This window comes from Diadema antillarum, unplaced genomic scaffold (genome assembly GCF_040938485.1).
Source record: "Diadema antillarum isolate AM-2024a unplaced genomic scaffold, OU_Dant_1.0 scf00000008, whole genome shotgun sequence".
NCBI lineage: Eukaryota > Metazoa > Echinodermata > Echinoidea > Diadematoida > Diadematidae > Diadema > Diadema antillarum.
In genome coordinates this window covers 4,564,795-4,581,920 of record NW_027270897.1, presented here as the reverse complement: position 1 = coordinate 4,581,920, position 17,126 = coordinate 4,564,795, and the positions used below count along the sequence as shown (strand labels likewise).

At 37.9% G+C, this 17,126-nt stretch overlaps 1 protein-coding gene across 1 annotated transcript in view; it reads left to right on the top strand.

Moving 5' to 3' along the window:
- Positions 1-11,854, top strand: part of LOC139718189 (retinol dehydrogenase 12-like) — a 36,915-nt gene extending 25,061 nt beyond the window's left edge. The window contains exons 2-4 of the mRNA XM_071629672.1: positions 7,988-8,230; positions 11,021-11,326; positions 11,589-11,854. Coding sequence (XP_071485773.1) covers positions 7,988-8,230; positions 11,021-11,326; positions 11,589-11,854 — 815 coding nt within the window. The remainder of the gene's footprint in view (positions 1-7,987; positions 8,231-11,020; positions 11,327-11,588) is intronic.
- Positions 11,855-17,126: the final 5,272 nt, after the last annotated feature.

Sequence of the window (17,126 nt, the reverse complement as noted above, 5' to 3'; positions counted from 1 at the left end):
AACATTTGTAAAACAAGGGTATGAGAGAATTTGAAAATATTTTCATCATCTTTTTTATTGATCTTTTCAAGTTGTTTAATATTTCTTTTATTTTAAAGGCTAATTTTTTTTTGGTGTGCTACAGACATTTTTTTTCCTGAAAAGAAGAAAAGTAGAAGAAAATCCTGAGGCAAGGAGGTAGGTATCGGCACAGAGCATGGGACCTGACCTTCGACTTACACTTGAACTCACTCATCAATCGTCTGTGCTCTTGTCAATAATTGTACGATCAGTTTATATTGACTGTTTTTCCTTTTTGAGGGGGGGGGGGGTTGGCGCAGGTTTAGAAGATAGGTATATTATACACAGTATATATCGTGCATTTGACACTGTGTCAGAGGGCTTTAGTATGATAAGAGGGTCTAATCAACCTCCTTGGCAAGGAGGGTGGCGTCTGTATCTGAAGGATCCTATACATACATGTATTTGTCTTTGCCACCATGCTTGCGAGATGATGAAGAACTTGTCATTCCCGCATTTTGCCTTTCTTCATTTATAACCGGAACTCATGGTTATGCAGAAGGAATTCTGGACGCAGCGCAGAGTTGTTCGTATAATTTGCTAGTGAAGTCCATTACACGTATCAGACTGTGAGGAGATGATACAGCGCTTGGAAGGAAAAGCAGTGTAAATAGTGATCAACGACTTTAACATTTAGAAAAGAAAATAGACCACTCACCATTAGAAAATTATGATATGCCCAATGTAACCTCTAAGACATTTTTGCCTACTTATTCATGCATTCAATTATTTTTCCATTTCCAACATTATGCATAAATACATGTACATAGAAGTTTAATGCATAATTTACATTAAACTTAAAAATGAATGAACGAAATGTGTAAGTTTACTTAACAATTTGCATTCATAACAACACTGTGTCATTATCGTGCTGTTGAACGTCTATTGGTGATGTTAACTGAAGAACTCAAGTTGTGGTTTTCTAGTTTTGGATCAGTACCTCCCGTTTTTGACAGTTTATATATAGACTTTACGGCGAAGAACATGCGGGGCAGCGACATTACTGAATTTTCAGAATTTCAGCAAAGACGGAGTCTTGATCACTGATTTTGATAACACGTTATAGGAATTGAACAAGCAGTGTTTTTCAGTTCGCGAAACCCTGCAGTATCTTTCTATGTGGTCGAAACGTGAAAGCCTGCGGGAATAATATTTATGATCTGTGACGTTATTTGTAGTTGAGAATCGGCAGAAATACTGGAACGGGGAGGAGTGAGCGGGTCGTAAAAATTATATAAAACAGACCTTGACATTTGTTAGTCTCTGGAGATATTTCGAAAGTTCATGGCCAAACGATGTTTCTTTCAAAAGCTACCCAACATTTTTCGACAAAGTGTCAGTTGCGCGATGGTTCATGTTTGATTTAGTTGTTTTTCCGGTTAAGAGGGACAAAAGGGCGGATATAGAATAAACAGGTGCTCGTGTGGTTGCATCAGATTTTAATCAGTTTGGAATTTGAAATCCGTGACGGTCTGCTGCATCATGCCAAAAATGGTGATGCAGTTTGTGGTGCTTAAACTATTATGTCCCTCCTGATTCAGATGAATGCTGATCGTCGACTATCATACATCCATAAACATAGCTGAAGGAAAAATCTTGACTCCAGTCTGGTAAACGGTGTGCTGAAACCTTAATACTCTCCCGATGCTGTATGTTGACATCTCTCATTTGAACAACTCTCCGAAGAGCAAACTTTCTTTATCAAATTTATGATTTCTACGGACGAATCTCAAGACATGAATTATATTTGGGTGTCAGTGTTTGTGAGTTTGAAAGTATAATATAAAACTTGGGCATAAAAGCTTCATCTTGGCAAGTTCAGTGAAATCCAAGAGTCCAGATTCCAGGTCCAGATCATGTCAAATGACGGGCTCATCATCAAGTATATATTCTGTCTGCCATCAGCTAAGGTAGCATGCCGGATATCACGCTATTATTTCAGATATGATTTAAAGTAATGTCAGGTTGATTTCTCTGTCCACACCATATCTAATTTTGTTATAATGGGAATATAATATATAAGTGTGCATGGCAATGTAAAGTATATGACAATGTAATATGCGTTGAGTGTGTATGATATAACAATACCTAAAAGAGTTTAAAAAATATAACCCATGAATTATAAACAAACGTATAGCACAAGATTCCTTATGGCAGCCTAGCTTTTGTCGAGTACATTTTGAGCGAGAGAACAATACCAAATGAGCTGATGGGAGATTCGATAATTAAGTCATGTTAGAGTTGTTTTCTGCGAGGAAATAGTTGCCATAATATATGAATATAACAACTTGTGAATCATGGAAGTGATTTATAAGTCTGAGGCTCTTAAATCTCTACGATAGGATGCGAAAATCGCAATGTATTTATTTTCCCCATGATTCAGGATTGATTTTCAAATGAAATGGTTTGATGTTTCATGATGCTTCAAATCGTTTTATTCGATCAAGAGTTTGGGCCATTTTAAATAGTTTTATAATATTTTCTTCAGCAATAATATTGTTCTAGTCTGGATATCTTTGGAGCAATAAGCATTGTCTGTATAGCGATTTGGGTTTCGGAACTGTTTTTATCGGGTTCTCAATTCAGTCGCAGACAGGGATTTTTTTTTTGTTATTTCTTTAATAGAATACGTTATCTGTTTTAAGTCTACCATTAACATCCGGTCTGATAATGATGATTAATAATGATGATGACTGAGCTTCTATAGCGTAAACCAAAATAAATGTTCCCTGTGCGCTTTAGTTATTGTTATCCGTTTTACAAACACATTTATATCACAAAAGCATATTTGCAAATTACATTCAATATAACAATGAAAATAACATGTTAAACATACAACACACAACATAAGCTGGACGCATTAATAATTATACGTAACTTACACAAAATATTTACTTTACAAATAAATAAGTCTTATAATATATATAATATCAATCAATAAAAAACATGATAGCTGAATCTTGCGAATGATCTTGAGTGTGCATTGATTGTGACTTGAAATAGGAATGAGTATATAATCTTCAAAGCGTAAAGCTCTTCTATTCGAAAGTCAACATATTTATCTAGCTGGAAACAGGGTGTGGACCGCTTACTTAGCAGGGCCACTCTGTTGTAGGTGGACGAGTCCTCCTCAAGGCTATGGGTTCAAATATCGTGATTACTTCTGGTGAGCTGTTTACTCTCTAAACTCGAGAGAAAGTGCGAGACGCTGAGGGCACGGACACCGCGTAGTGCCAACGACGCCACTTGAGATGAAGGGGGTAAAACGAAACAAACAAAACGCGTTTGGAGTTTCGAGTAAAAATAACATGAATTCTCCCTGAATTTATCACATTCGATGAGCTAAGAGTGAAGGAATCTTGGGAGGAGGAAGTTGTGTGGTTCCAATTATGAGTAATTCACGTTGTGCGCCCAAAACGTGCAGGGAGCATCATCGGACTAGCTGTAAACTAGGCGCGTCAAAAGTAATTTGGAAAAAAAAATAATGTAACAGATAAAGAAGAAAAGGGTGTGTCCAGTCTAGTTTGGAAAATGTCTGTTTGTTAGGATCCTGTAGGACTCTGTTCGTTTGTGGTTGACGTTTATGTGTTAATGAGATGCTTGCTATGATGGGGCTACATTCTCAGGCGTCTGGACGATTGAATTTTTCGTCTCGAGCTTGGAGACGTTTCCCTTTGAGTCTTAAGGCGTCTGATCATTTTAGATCCATCTCAAATCTTTTTCTTGGTTGTATGTCATGGTGTGGTGGAGGGGGGGGGATGGATAGTCATACCTTTAAATGACTCTAGAAGAAATTTGACAATGTGAACTAATTGATGAGAAAGGGCCATAGTGTACATACAATAATAACCATACCATATAGTGTCAAAAAACCAAGGATTTCGTTATTCCATTTCCATGCTTATGCAAAGTGACAAGATTGAACATATTTTGTATCAATGTGTGTATAGGATCACAAAATAATGGTTGAGTCATTTCTATTTAACACGAATTCAATCACTTTGTGAATTGATACCTGGGATTATACTACTAGATATTTGTGTTACAGGAAGTAAAAGTATCAGTTAAACATACATTAGCCGCCACATGCTGTGTGCGGCCCCCCCCCCCCCAAAAAAAAAGGCCATATTGAAGACCCTGCGTATTGCGGCCACCTGTCTAACTCGGCCAACGGCCAGCAATTTTGTATCGGGGAAGATTTTAACCTGTGTATAGCGACCACAGACCCATACAGAGCCACAGCCGAGTCAATAATTCAGCGTGATGATATACAGCTGTAATCATTAAAACTGTTATCGTTATGTGAAGGTCCGTATATCATCGACTGGTAGATTCCGTTTAGCCGAATCATTTTTATTAATAATTTCTTGTCCAAAATGCGCGTTAAATATCTTATTTATTCTTATGCTTCAGATTTCACAGATTGAATTTTCCCTTTAGAAACATGAGTAAGAACTCTAGACGATGCATTCATGTGAAACAATGTTGCTTTCACTTATACCATTTTCATTCATCCAATACACGCTTGCCCCTCTAAATTTTGGACAAGTTTACGTTTGGGGATCAGAAGGAATGTAAAACGTGATATAAACTTACATGTAAATACTTTAACTTTGGAATCAAAACTCCCTGTTCTCCATCGGCAATTAACCTTTCCCAAACTGCAGCCTTTCTGAGGTGAATTGATGGAAATATTTTTTTCCATAGTTGCAAAATGAAAGGGACTCTCAGGAGAAAGTAGAACGTGATCAGAAGGAATTTGAAGAGAGAAATAAAGACTTGCCGCGAATTTGATAACATTCAGGACTAGGAACCGCCTGCCATTCCTTGCAGCTATTTTCGCATTCCATAACACATCGACGGAAGCCGAGTTGGGGTTTGTGTCGAAAATAAATAATACAACAATTCCGGACCGTCCGTTGAGGTTTGACTTCCACAGTACCAAGAGAGGCGGAGGAGTCTGTGTGCCACACATTTGTTTTTCTTATGATCTTAGTTATATTTAACAGAAGTATTCCTTTCACAATCGTGAATGAATGGGTCCACTGTCAATCACATTCGTTTCTGGATGTATATCAGTCATATTATAGAAGTTAGATTTTAGCAAGGGTTTCGGGGCACCCTCTTCCCTCTTGTCTCGGTCATTACTCCTGGACAGTCATGAATACATCGTGCATACTTTAGAAACTGTGTATATGCAGATCACTGTGAATCATCTACTCACTTCTTTTGTAAGTATCATGAGTATGATATTTTATAAGGCACTTTCAACTTAAATTGAAGCGTTAGAATGTAATGTCAAGTTCAAGTGCTATATGGTTTCAGAAAATCGTTGTGAGTTGCATTATCATCATATGACATAACAATCATGACAATACGCAATGACATCTGTAATGATTAAGCATGTGTAAGCGATAATTAAAATGACAATTTGAAAAAAATTGTTTTTAGGAACAATTTTTATAATGTGCGTAAACTGTTTTACACGATTTCATTTAAAAAAAAGTCAAAGCCGCTCTCTGGGAAGCCAAAAATGTTTGCGTGCTCCTCTTGAGATAGGATACTATCATCATTCGACGCAAATGCCATCATTTCAGCAGCGGTATATTTTCATGAGGAGAGATGGAACGATATCGCTGAATTATTGTTATTTTTTTTCCAATATTGACTGTTCTTCCCAGATGTCGGCTGTTTCTGTGATGCGGAGCAACGAAACACTCCATGCTTATCCATATAGCCAGCAAAATACACGAGGGTACTTCACTTCACCTATTAGTCGCGGGAGTTCGCTCTGAATTGGCCAGTTTTGTTGACTCATCCCACGCTCACACAACAGCCATCATAACAATGAAAAACCAAAGACCGATAATTTCCTGTGATTATCGACCTCCACGACTGAATAAACTTGAGGATTTCTAGTGTTGTATCTTCAGTCGGAATGTTCATTTCCGCGCAGATGTGCTGATGAAACTAAGTAATGCCCACAACAGCAGACGTGAGAGTTATATTCTCTTGTCAAATACCCTTTTGCTACTCAGAGCGTGATGATCGATTTTCGTGTGTAGCTTCCTTGTTATGAAAAGTATGAGAGCCATTTATAACAGTGGACTCCTTGATTCATGTATGTTGCTGCCTTATCTTTCAGCAATACAAATATCAGAAAATGTTTCAAAACCCTTTTTATTCTTTGATATTTGTTATATTCTAGTCTTTCATGTTCAAGTGTCATACTATTCACAGGAATTGTCGAAATACTGCGAAACCTGATTTTCATTAACAATAGAAAATACAATGAACCTAAACAAGCAATCCTCACAACGTGTTCTTGAACCTGACTGCCGGGACTGTGCCCCCCCCCCCCCAAAAAAAAGCACCCAACGACAACAAACAAACAATAAACTAAAATAGAATATGGAGGGTGGGGAGAAACACTGAGAAGCTTGAACGAGGCTCTGCTCTATTAGCCTTGGAAAGTTAGTTATTGAATATTTCTATTTTGTTGGCCCGGTCGGCCCCGAGGGAAAAATTACTTCACAAATTCCTCCCGATCCGGTATGCGTCCGCTGCAGAGTACTTTCAACTACACGAAAATTACATTTTCTTCGGCTTCACTCAACCGTAGGACCAGATTCTTTACGACTTCTATGTGGGCAGGGAAGAGGACAGTGTTTTTGAGGACTTTGAAATGCTTCCAGTGCATCTGTACTTTGAGGTGGAATATCGGCCCCACGGGTATGACCAACCTGGACGCTCGACGTAGCGCACGGGCTGCGTCATCTGTCTGTACTGTGGCAGCTGTATGGACGAAGAAAAGACAGGCGTTATAAGGGCTAGAAGGATTCTTACGAGATTTAGACCAAAAAAAGCGTCACATTCCTTTGAAATAACAAACAATATCAGACCTTGTTTCTCTTCTATATCCCTTTGCTAATACAGGGGTTAGAGGTATTATGCATGAGACCGGTTTTTCTCGTCTTTTTTATGTGCGAAGTATGCTTCGACAATTTTGCTGGTGCCAAGGAGAAAAGTGAATGTTACGGGGTGTTGCTCCTCAAAGACCCACTCAAAGAGAGTTTTTAGAAAAGCTGAAAAAGAGGGAGGCATTTTTGGATTACTTGAACAGGTGCTTGTTTGGGCGTAATTTGGGGTGATAAGGGGTAGCAGAGAGGTGTTAACTAGTTCCGTCTTGTGGGTAATAACGTGTGTCAGCTCCACTTGGCCCGGGGAGATTGAGGCGAACAGGCTCGTCACGTCTCCATCACACGTCGAAGATAGGGGCGATAGCTTGGCGTGGTTTGCCATCCTCGTCATCGCACACCGTTGCAATCGCATGAAATCGGAAGGGCATCGACTGATTGCCATCCACAATCTCGCTACTCCTGACAACTCTAGCTTGGCACAGTTTCCTGCTATCTTGTTGATCGTCTGTGCCGTCACAGCAAATGTGACCGTAATATTTCGGTTTTTGACCACAGAACAATTAACACCTTGTACGAAATCCACAGTAATACTGTTCAGACACAACACAGACGTCATACAGGTGAACGGATTAAAAAAAGTGATGACATATGACAGTTCTCTCCTTGTTTTTGATTTGCTTTCATCCTTTGTGTCTGTTTATCTTAAATCCGGATACATCACTGTACGCCTTGTAAATGTTGTGAGAAAACAATTAACTGGTGTACTTGTGGAGCTTTTGAGCATGCATGTTGTTATACTTATCATTACACGGAATGATATAAGATGATATCACTTTTTCACGATTATTATGATAAAGAATGTCATAGCAATCACCAGTATAATACGGAATTTAAGTGTACGTGCTATTTTGAGGAATGTCGTAAAGTTGATTGTTATCCATTGCCATCATTGCTTTAATCGAGTTGAAAGTTACAAGTCTTTGGAATTATGTTGGGTTATCTTGCAGGGGCTAATACCGGTATAGGGAAGGAGACCGCCCGGGACCTGGCCTGTCGCGGAGCTCGGGTGATCCTTGCGTGCCGTGATGAGCTGCGAGGCCGCGAGGCAGAGACAGATATTCGGCTGACCACAGGCAGTGACAACGTCGTGTTCATGAAATTAAATCTCGCCAGTTTCCAGTCCATCCGTCACTTCACCAAAGAATTCAGCAGCAGAGAGGAACGACTGGATATTCTCGTCAATAACGCGGGTAAGCTGTGTAACAGGGGTGGTATTACATTTATCCATATAACATTCAATCTTCTCTGCTGTGTACATCACAGCCTGCTGGCAATCGGTGATGCAGTAATCGTTTTACAGCATCGTCTGTCGTCGAACCTGTGCAGTAATGGTATAGTTGGTCTTTCGCCAGTGATCTCAGCCATTGCGGACAATATAACTTTCACTATATGCGAACAAATACAAGCTACCCAATTAAACGAACTCTTTCAATTGAAAGTTTCTTTGTGCAACGTTAAAATTCCATCATCTTCACTTTGAATTCAAGTCCAGTTTGAATCAAACTTCTACAACTCTATTATATTATTTCTGTGCATTACAGTCAACTCGAGCAGAGAGTATATATAATACAGTTTCACTTTAAAATGAACGAGCTGCAGCGAAGTGAATACCCCTACATTATTATTTTCATATCTGAGACCTTTACCGGTACTTCGACATAATTACAGATTTTGGACTTGTGATGCTGTCAGTTCTGCTTCTATTTCGAGTCCATTTACTGTTTGTTTTTTTAATAGGTTGACGGTGTAATGATTGATTTACTTTAAAAAAAATTGTTCATGTGTGGCGTCATGGGTTGATATGGAGAATTAAAGAATTTTATAAAGAAATTTCGCGGTAATATCTTTCCGTCTTGCAAAGAGCTGATGAACATAGTTGTGAGTGACACTCAGATACTCTAACATTTAAGCTTTGAAGTATAAAGGTGTACTAGTACACAAGGCTTAATACGGAATTTGATTTAATAGTTTGTTTTCCATTACAATGTAAATCGAATGCATTGTACCAGGTTCTATGTTAAAGATTACAGTCATGTGGCAATTTGTACTAGTCACCGAGAGCACTGTCGCTCACATTAAAACTGACCGAAGACATCATTCGCCAGTGCCTTGACACGATCAAAGCAACTTTCATTTAAATTGACATTATCTACTGTCATTACCATTTTCATCTAAGGCACCAGTCCCTTCTGTTCCAATTTATGAAACCTCTTGGTAGACCTATATATACGTAGCGGTAAATGGACCGCGACACTCGCTTGATTGTTTTACTCTGTAACCAAAATGTTCTGCTCGTCTGGATGAAATTTTGAAGCCTTAGAATTGATGAAGTCATAGCAATGAAGACTGCCAATAGTCTGCTTTGCATCATAGATTATTGGGTGAATCCGCAGGATAGAAATTTAGACCAAAAGATATCCGTCCAAATACACCAACAAGTCCATATTAGCAATCACAGCGGGAAATCTCATTTAGCGGAAAACGTCATGAAACATTTATTGAAGAAGACAAGAGAAAAGGACATAAATTCCTCTTTCTTTTTATCTCTTAGCATCTCAATGTCACAGGACGTAACTTTGAAGGTTTCAGGACCAATCATGTTCCAGATAGCATGAATTAGAAGGGCAACGAGAAACAGACTTTCGATATGAATCACCGTTTCCATCAACCCTGTGATAATATCAGCTCGTAGTTTCACTGTGCTCTTACAGTATCCCGAAGGAGTCAGGAGAAGGAACGCTCTATCCACAACGAAGCCAAGCCACTTAATTCTTTCTCTGCAACACGAACACTTTATAGTGTAAGAACAATGAGATAGGAAGAGAAACAGTATAGTGCCGTCTAAGGTCAAGTGACAAATTCAGGAAGCACTGGTCCAGAGTCCAAACAGTCCAAGGGGTGCCACAAACCGTATCCTCCGATCTTGATCTCTACTCGCCATCCAGATATGGCGATGAGTTAAATAATCCCCTCTTCTGTTCGTCTTTTTCTCTCCCATCATTCCTCTCCGTATTCTTCTCTCCTCTATTTACTTTCCTTCTTATTTCTTTTATTCACTTTCCTTCTTTTTTTTTCTTATCAAGTTCGCTTCGTAACGGCCCCCATAGCCCCTCTCTTCTTTTTCAAGTAAACGGTAAAGGAGCGGACGTTTCCCTGTCAATGTATGAAGTAGGAATAAAAAGATGTCAAAATATATGGTCAGTTTCCATAAATTTGCAACCTGTAGAGATTATAGTCTTATTTCCTCTTTATCAGAGGGTGCTATTTTATATAAGCCGGAATGATGAGGTGTCGCAGGGAAGTTGATCAAATTAAACCATTTAATATAAAAAAAGGAGAAGACGCAAAAATTTATGTCTTCGTCCTTAAGAAAATTGACACCAAAGCAATTAAAAAAAAAAGTGGTTTGAAAATCCCCCCCCCAAAAAAAAAATACCCAAATAGACATTATTGATGATAAGTTGCGCACCATACCACAAGATCTATGTTGAAGAAATACAATAAAGTATTGATTGGCAAGTCATATTCTTAAATCCTAGCTTGTTCCAACTAAATCTGTGCGAATATTCATGATTTTACACCAACGTACCGTAAGATTTTACACCAAGTGTGTAGGGACCCTCTGTGGGTGCTGGAAGCGATGTTGTAGTTCATGTCTTGCAAGGTATAGGCGTGATCATTCTATTTCTCCTACTGAATGTCAAATCTATTCGTTCCTTTCTTTTCTTGCCAAAATCATTCACAATGTGAATGTTACATAGAGATAACCGTACATTTGTTTGTTTGTTTGTTTCATTTATTTTCTTCAACATAATTTGATACATATATCACATTTACATTTTCAGTGTTTTGTTCTGAAAAGGAACGATTCGTTGCTTTATTGTTTATACAAAGTTTGCTTTGTGGGCGTTTGAGTGTGTATAAAATGCCGTGTGTTCCTTAATATTTCACAACTCGTTTTTCCTTTCCTTTTTCAATAGGTGTCATTAATGATGGATCTCTGCGAACTGAAGATGGTCACGAGCTCGTCTTTGGTGTCAATCACCTCGGTCACTTCCTCCTCACCAGCTTACTCCTGGAGAAACTCAAAAAGAGCGCACCATCGAGGGTGGTCAACGTTGCCTCCTCGGCCTACATGTTGGGGGCGCTCGACTTCGAGAAGCTCGACGTGAACGAGGGTCGGGTGAAGTCCTACGCCAGGAGCAAATTGGCCAACGTGCTCTTCACACGGCAACTAGCCCTCAACCTCGAAGGGACTGGAGTGACGGCTTTCAGCCTCCATCCTGGTGAGTACTCTCTCTAGTGGCTTTTGCTTTTCTTTATTGCCACTCAAAGTAATGTCGAAAGGACTTCTGATCAGTTTCTATACTACTAAATTTATGCGTCTGTGAAAATTGTTTATTCTACCCTTTATAACTCATCAGCATTACATGAAGACTTAATACAGAAGAGAAAAAATAATACAAAACAAGAAAAAAACCCAAATTAATGTCATTTATAACAAGAATTCTATCTTTTTTTTCCATGAATACTTCAAACCCTATACAGGCTCCATCAACACCGAGATCAAACGGAACTGGGCCGGATGGTTGCGCGCACTTTCGCCAATCATCTCCTTCTTCTTCTTGAAGTCAGCCAGGTCTGGCGCGCAGACGTCAATCCACTGCTCCGTGTCGGACGACATCATCCCGCTCTCCGGCTCCTTCTTCAAGGGTTGCCAGGTACAGAAGCTGAATCGAACGGCTCGGAGCGATGAGCTGGCCCGCCGCCTCTGGGACGTCAGTCTCGAGATGACCGGTCTCAGGTCTTCGTGATGGCTGTCATGGAAACGTCCTATTGCGCTCGAAGAGTTGTGACATGATCTATAGAGAACAATGCCCGAGGCAGTGCTGCTTGATTAACAGCATTGATTGGCTCCTGAGATATTTCTCTCTGTGTATTAAGACTGCTCATGATCAGACTGATATCGCTTTGATATCGGTGAACATAGTTCGAAGTATTCAACAAAGCATCATTAGTCTTCCATCAATGCTTTTCTTTGCAGAAAGGATATTCATGTAGTAACCCACCAAGCAATGATTTTGTTGAGAATAGACAATGAATGCACGGTAAACATTGTGTATAGAGCTCTACATATAGATTAATGCATATATTACCAACTGAATTGAACAAGCTAAGACCTTTATTGGCAGCTGATGTTGTGCATCTAACCAAAGGTAAAGCTCACTTCTCCCTTACTTCGTTTATATTTTGTTTTTCGGTTATTTACCCGCCCGCAATGAGGGGAATCGTTCCGCTCAACGGCTTGGACTTATACACCCTTAATACTATTATTTGTTCATACTCATTCATAGCATTTGATTTCAGAATCGAAAGGTAAATATTCCGCACAGTAGATTGATTTGACATGAATTCCTCTGTGTTTTAACGTGTTTTTTGTTTATTTATGTGTATTTATTCTACACAAGAAATGTGTAAATAGTATGTATACTTTTGTAAATTATAAGATGGAATTACAAATAAAAATGTTGCAAAGTTATCACATGATTTTTCATCTCCCAACCGCTCAGTTCGTAACCTGATCTCTTCAGTCATTTATTCTTAAAGTTGACGTGACATGAACGCACGAGCATGAAAATATTGAGCACATTTCGAAATGAAACTGAAGGTATTACTCCAATTGTAATGTCTTTATAGCGCTTTTATTACTACTCGCTACTTGCAATGTGTGTAGACTGCTAAACATGCTGTTGGAGACAGTTTTCAGTAGAGTGTTCTCACAACATACAACTTTACATATATTTCTTTGTAAGTCTCATCGCACGTCACTGATTGCGTGTATTCACTTATCTATGTAGCTATCTATCTATATAACATTCACACAAACGTCAATTAGTCAGCTAGCTAGCTAGCTTTTCTGTCTGTCCATCTAGCTGTCTATCTTGCCTGTTCATTCATTCATTCGTTCATTCATTCATTCATTCATTCATTCGTCTCAAGAGTGCATAATGTGTGACAATATTCTTTGCAAACACAATGATAGTACATAGCATGAACTGCCGCAATGGATCGTATCATTTCCTAAGACATGTATTTCAGTTTCCCTGCATGTGTGACTTGTTATGTATCAGGTTTTGTGAAGACTTACACGACTACATTGTGTTTCTTATTGTTTGGGTACACAGTTCTTATCTTTGAACTATAGAAACCTCCACTGAAGATAGCAATTCGTATTGACAATCATGTACTTGCACCATGTACAAACAGAATAATAAAAAATGAAGAGATGAATAAAGAAGGGGGAAACATAAAGTAGAAACATTTTTTTTTTCACAGTGACTCTTCTCACCCAAAATCATGATGTTTATGGTCTTTTTTGTCTTTCGAAACAAGAGGGGAAATTGCATAATATGTTGAAGAATTAATAACCAGCAAGTCAGTTTTTTGCGCTAACGAGACTGGGTGAACTTATCTCTGAACATAATCGATGAGAGTGTATTTCATAGTGACAGTTATCCAGAATAACTACCTATTTATATTTTGTCATTGTGTGTCACTGACTCAAGGGACGTTAATTAGATTCATTGTTCTTTGGGTTTGTTTTCGATTTTTTTTTTCGTGGTGACTTTGCATTCAATAAATTATAAATTCTTCTATAATGTACTCATGCAGTGGTCGGCATCCTTACTTCGTGATACGTCTCTGTGTGTACACACACACACACGCCCCCCCCCCCCCCCACACACACACACATAATACATACACTACTAAAAGCTGCAAAGAATCATATAGCTATGAGGGAGGAAAGCCAGCGGCTGAAACGGATAAATGGTGCACTGTTACTTTGTTGGAATCATTTTAGTCTAAAATAATTTTAAAAAAGCAACTGATGTTTATAGAACAGTGATGTTTGCTTGAAATATTAGAAAGGAAATTCGTCGTTCAACAATATACAAGATGACTGTAATACATCAAGTAAAATTAAACAGCACAGATCGGCGAAAAGTTCCATTGCCGTCGGAAACAGACCAAGAAAGTTAAGGAACTGCATACTTAATAATTAGGCCTATGCTTTCACAGAACAGTAATAAGATCACAATCACGCATGTATTATTTTACTAGAAGTCAAAAGGGGTGATAATTCAATCGCTTTATAAGTCTCACATTGACTTTAATGAGTATTTTGAAAATCATTAAAATCTAATAAATCAAACCCTTCGGTTATTTCACCATTATACCGTACTGGTGACGGAAGAGTCAATTAAGATTGTAATAATATTAATAGTAACTGTGAATTTTAATAACTATTTCTGTAAACAATTGGAAATGGCTTTGTTTGTGTGTTTCGTCTATGAAATTCAATACATACATTATGTGAATGCTGGTATGTGTGTGCGTGTTTGTGAATGTGTGCATTGTTTTCTATTTTTCAGTTCAGTTCAGTCTATTTTTTTTTGTCCATCAAGCAAAAGGTGAAACAAAGTGCAATAACATAGCATAAACCGTGCTTAAAACAATCACATGGTTTGACTAATTTCAATCAAGGAAAAAAGAAATAGAAAACGAAAGTGAATCGCATAGTATAAATTATATTAAGATAAGTAACATAACTGGAACACCTAGGCATGCTTTGAAGGATAACAATAAAGCAAGTGATATTAAAAGGTTTGTCTTTAATGTTTAGTGTAAATCTGACTGAGTTCATTTTTTTCATTTCCTATCTGGAGGCAATGAAAGCACTATATGGATATAAAGAGTTTTCAGTACAAGAGGCTTTTCACCATCAGTTTCACACAAACAGACCAGTTCTTGTTTCGAGTCAGTGGGTGGCAAAAATCTTCAGTTTTGATATAAACCAGTAAGTATTGACTGGTGGTCCCCTCGTTTTTGAGTGAAGGAAGTATGTGATAGCTCAGGGAGACGGAAGAGTATTTCGCAAGTGATGTGTTAGTGAGTGTCATTCAAACGTCTGCATATTACTATTAGGGGTTTGCAAACGAAATGCTTCAAACAGCACTCATGGGGACACAGTGGTGATGATATATATCGTATACTAATATCATCTTGGTATTTTTGAGCTATTTCTAACTGAAACTATAGTTTTTCGTTCGAAAAGTAACATTTATATATATATATACATATATTTTGAAACAAGAAAGGGAAAACTGACCAGAAATAAATAAATAAATAGTGAGAACTTTGAGCAAAGAAAACCCATTTTCTTTGCTCAAAGTTCTCACTATTTATACATATACATATATATATATATATATATATATATATATATATATATATATATATATATATATATTCCACTATTTTATTTAAGGAGAAAAGAAGAAAAAAAAAACTGATAGGAATGGCGGAAATATAAGTAGACAATGGTATAATAAATTCAACAAAGGGACCAGCCCCGCCGACCTGACACGAAGTGTTGAATGCTTTCATGAGGGCGTAGTTCACTGAAGTATAATCAATGCTTTCCACAAAACCACCCGTAGGCAACGAGACGGTTGGCAACAACAAGGCAACAGCGCGGTGACCATGTAAAGAATAATTTCCCAGCTATACTGGTGAAGATTTTAAATAATGCGGCAATTCATTATCTTAATATTCAATTTTCTCTTAAGAATAAGAATCTGTTAATTTCATCACTAAATTTAACAGTACATCAAGAAAATTTGTAGTCATTATTCACCTCACATTAGGCACCTCTGCTATAGCGGATGGAGACTCCCCCCCCCCCCCCCCCCCCCCCGCGATATCTATAACAAGGACAGCTTCAAGCTTGTTAGTTGAATGGAGATCCATGAAAGCTGAACTTCGCTGACGAATGTTCCTGGAAGATAACTTACAACTCATGTAATAATATTTTTTATTCAAAGTGAGTCCACTAAACAACATGATGTTTTTTTTTTCAAATGTTAAAGAAAGGACCATAAAAGACCATAGAATTTCATTAATGTAATAGTTGCACAAAATGGCAATCTCTGTAAGTAAATTTGCTAATTCTTCACCTTAGATGATTATCTATTTTAGAATTTAGATTGATGTTAACTGCCTATATGGTAGGTATACAAGCGAATCAACGTGGCATCTATAACCACGGGTACAGTTCGTCGTTCCGAAGGTTCGTCATTCCGAAAATAAGATATAAGGTGTAACGCCACAAAAATTCGGATAAACTATCCCGTTTTCATTTTCGGATTAACGAATTAGGGAATTTACACTGTATGTGTTTTGGAATAACGAACCTGATTTCATTTTCGGACGAACGAACATTCGGAATAACGAACATAACCAATAACTGGCACAATGGACCAAAGTATAGTAAGGCCTATATAAGAAAGTCCCTAAAAACCGTAGCTCACAATTGCAGCTTTTCCTTTTTCCTGGGCTTGAAAGACGAAAAAACTTATGCTTGACTTGATATCAAAATATATCTACAATTCATAACAATGAGGAAAAATATGTCACCGTGGACGTGACGAAAAAGAGTTATTTTGACCAAACAAAGATTCAAAGTTATTTCCACTTTTCAGCCCTCTTGAAACGTATAGTGCATACAAAATTACGAACAACAGATAGAAAGAACTTAAAGGACAAGTTCACCTTCATAAACATAAGGATTGAGAGAATGTAGCAATATTAGTAGAACACATCATTGAAAGTTTTAGGAAAATCAGACAATCCGTTCAAAAGTTATGAATTTTTGAAGTTTTTGTGCAGTACCCGCTGGATGAGAAGACTACTGCAGTGTATGAATAACTTAGATGTCACATGCGTACAACAATATAAGGAAAATATAAAGAGAATTTCACAAAATTCCATCTTTTGAAAAAAGTACACATTCCCCTGACTCGTTACCGATAAATGTTATGGGTAATATTATCCCTGCCTTTAGAAAGAGGCAAGTCAATTTCTTTATACTGTTGTACGCATATGACTCACAAGCTGTAGTAGTCTCCTCATCCAGCGGTTCCAACACAAAAATTTAAAAAATTCATAACTTTTGCATCGATTGTCCAATTTTCCTCAAAATTTCACTGATGTGTTTTACTAATATTGTTGCATTTTCTCAATCCT